A 3,393-nucleotide genomic window follows, 5' to 3' on the forward strand; every position below is an offset into this window, starting at 1 on the left:
TGCTGGACCTGCCTTTGCCAAAAACTAATCAGCACATCTCCCTATCAATAGGGATCGAATGTTTGTTAAACCATTCAAATCGGTTAATCCGTGCGCCCGAAAACGTGGACAAAAAATTGTATCCAGACATACATACACACTCACACACACACACACATACACACACATCCATTTAGTTTCTGAGGTATGCCCCTTAAAAATGTTCAGAAACTTTCAAAACGTCGAGAAATGCAAAATTTTCATTTTCCATTTTCGGCCCATTACTATAACTACCCTACGGGAAGTTAATAACAAAAGCTTGGTTTAAACTATTCAATTCAAGAGTCTAATTCATCCCTTACCTGTGAAACGATGCTGGATCTATTACTAGGTGTCCCCAAATCTAAATCCATTGCAAAGGGCCCACTAAGTGACCTCTGCCCTGAAGGAGTCAAATGCTGGGTGCTGTACTCTGAAGGCGAATGGTGCTGGTGAAGTCCTGGTAAAACGACCAGAGGACGATCGTGAGACGAACTCAATTCTGGCGAGGAATCGCTAAAAACAATAATTTAATTAAGTGAAAAGATCTAGGGCAGAATTGGATGTGTATTATTACCTGATTGCACCCGAGTCTAACTGGAGAAGAGGCTTCCTATCTTCTTCATCGGCAGCTGCTGATGGCGAGCGGTCTGCTGCATGTGATGGGCCCTAAATAGAAATGATACAAAATCCGGGAAAAATTCCAGACAACTTCTAACTACCAACTAAACATGGTAAAATCAACTGTCAATCAATCATCTGTCAAAGTGATGTCGTCTACTTACAGCATGCCTGGTACTATCATGGCATTCACAACGACAATCTTCAGGATCAACATAACTGCGTACCATTGAAGAAGATCCTTGAGGTGTCAACGATCCTCCTGCTCCATGACCTGCTGAACACTGATTTGTACCCGACACATTCGGAGGCGACGTTGCTGCCGATCTATGCTGAGAAGGCTACAGAAAAGTGAAAAATAAAACGAGTCCTTTACCTTATTTAACACTATTCCTACCAGGACCGGTCAACTCAAACTCAAATGACCGTTTTTGATTTTTTGATTAGTATTTTTTATATCAACCGTAATTGAATCGTCATCAAACTTCACGACTTTTCCTAATATGGGTCATTCTTTTACAAACCGTACACCATCCAGACCTTGACATTTTAGAATTGAATGAAATTTTACAGATATTATACATAAAATCATTTGACAGGTATTTCAGGATTTTGCTGAAAAAAATTTTTTTACGTAAATATTTACGATTGAAAAATGGATTTTTTGCTCAATTTCTATGAACATCATCTGCGGTAAATTAATTATCTCCGCATGTGCTGATCGGATCACTATTATTATTTTTTTATTAGATTCATATTGAAGTGAACTTTGTAATGAATAAAATTTTTCTTTTTGTTCAACAACAACCCTTAAATATTTACAAAGGTTTTACTCAGCCTTACCCCAACGTGAATCGATAAAAAAAACATATTTTTTCTTTTTTTCTCTGCAACAAAATTCTTTTTACAATTTGTTGGAGATTTTGTTACATCGAAAGATATTAAATATTTTCAAGCGCGAGCCGCGCTTTTCACGTCGGGGCCTCAAAGACTTGTACTCATTTGTGAATTTCAAATGACAATCTTATTGTTTTCCGGTTGAAAATATTTTATAATTTCTGGTGAAAAATGAATATATAGTCAAAAAAATAGGGGAGAGCGGAGCTTAAAAGTTCGTGGGTAAAAAGATCCACTGCCAATATCTCAAAAACAAGTAAAGTTAGAAATTTTTTTACAACAATTTTGGCTGATTTTGTTCGCCCTATCATCTTTCTGAAACATTATCTGAAATATTTTCTTTCAGGAAATCTGTTTTGTATTCGTACTTAGTTGATTTTTTTCTGAATTCCTGTTGGAACTATACGGCAAGTTAATTGGAATAGAAAGTTCCTGCCTTGTACATCGTCTTCCCGTAATTTCTTTATGTGAAAACAATGGATTTATCCTGAATAAATACAAAATAAGGAAAATCCTTGATAAATTCTCTCTAAAATTCATATTTTACCGAATGATTTCTAACTACTTTATGAATGACATCTACACCAAACACGACGCTAATACCAATTGAATTGACTCCCGTATTAGTGTAATTTTTTCAACATATGCGTATGTAAGTGAAAATTAGTATCTTCTTTCTTAGCTTCCAAAATTGTAAATATTATTTGAGTTAAGTCCTTGATTTTTAGTTCTACCAGCTACAAATAGCTGTTATATTGCTTCAATTGTACCTACCATCACAGTTTCTTTTTTTACTAAAAGTTTAGCTATAAGTTGGATGGTAAAAAACGCTTAAATTTTTTATACGGTTTCATTGGTTATAAATGTTCAAAGAAATTCTCAGTTTTCTACGTATACTGGATGGTTATCAAATATTTACACCCCATTTGTGCGATTTGCTGGGCATATTTATATATTTACATCGTGTATTGAACAGTTACTAAAATTTTATACTACGTTTTACTGAATATTATTGAACATGTGTTGAATAAATTTACACCTTACCTTTATTGAAAATATATGTTTGTCGGTAGTAATACGTGGCCTTTTACAACAATTTTGATTGCTGTCAATGTAGTTGAACCAACTTTTGGATTCAAAACAAAACCTATCACTATCACTCTAAATTCGTCTGAATTTACATTTTCTTGTAAGTCTGATACTACAAAAAATGCTGTCCGAACATCGTCTTTCGTACTACCGGTCAAATGACCGGTCGCGGTAGGTAAAAATAAAAATTGGAAAAACAAATTTACATTGAAAAATGTATCATATTCACATATTAGGAAAAGTTATGAAGTTTGATGACGATTCAATTACGTTTAATATGAAAAATACTAATCGAAAAATCAAATTTCACTCAATCATTTGACCGGTCCCGGTAGGAATAGTGTCAACTGACTTCTTATCACTTACAATGTTGACTGCAGTCGGTATAGTCTGTATCCTCTTCGGTGGCCTCCGCTTCTCAGGAATGTCCTCAAAATTTATCCAACTTTTGACAGGAGCAGATCTCGACATGGTTCTTTCTTCTCGTGCTGAGTTTGGAGGCGTTTTCCTCGGAGGCAAAGGCGGCGGCGGAGTCGAACATGATTCTCTCCTCGATGTCGATGTAGAATGATGCTCTCCTGATTGGGAGGCTGTCGATCCTGTGCGTCTTCGAGCTGGAGCAATGGCTTGCTCCGCAAATTCAATCCAACTAGATGATAAAGGACATAGAAATGTTTTATGTTGGTAGCTAAAAATTATAAACAGCTTCATCTACCTTTCGGCTGCTTCAGCTACAGGTCTTCTAGGCGACCTTTGACGTCCTTCTTC

At 36.0% G+C, this 3,393-nt stretch overlaps 1 protein-coding gene across 1 annotated transcript; it reads right to left on the reverse strand.

Annotated features, from left to right (window-relative positions):
• Positions 1-317: 317 nt before the first annotated feature.
• LOC113389810 lies at positions 318-3,096 on the reverse strand. Its single transcript, XM_026626817.1, has 4 exons — positions 2,992-3,096; positions 804-980; positions 596-687; positions 318-534 (listed from the first exon to the last, which is right to left on the reverse strand). Exons 1-4 carry the CDS (start codon positions 3,094-3,096, stop codon positions 318-320), a joined length of 591 nt encoding a protein of 196 aa, XP_026482602.1.
• Positions 3,097-3,393: the final 297 nt, after the last annotated feature.

The sequence above is a fragment of the Ctenocephalides felis genome, unplaced genomic scaffold (genome assembly GCF_003426905.1).
Source record: "Ctenocephalides felis isolate EL2017-DRISC unplaced genomic scaffold, ASM342690v1 CF-g0.4_SCAFFOLD_03573, whole genome shotgun sequence".
Lineage (NCBI taxonomy): Eukaryota > Metazoa > Arthropoda > Insecta > Siphonaptera > Pulicidae > Ctenocephalides > Ctenocephalides felis.

Coding starts and splice junctions, on each gene's coding strand:
- LOC113389810 (XM_026626817.1), bottom strand. CDS start 3,096: ATGTCGAGATCTGCTCCTGTCAAAAGTTGGATAAATTTTGAGGACATT. Junction 688..803: donor ATGATAGTACCAGGCATGCT/GTAAGTAGACGA, acceptor ATTTCTATTTAG/GGCCCATCACATGCAGCAGA. Junction 535..595: donor TTAGACTCGGGTGCAATCAG/GTAATAATACAC, acceptor TATTGTTTTTAG/CGATTCCTCGCCAGAATTGA.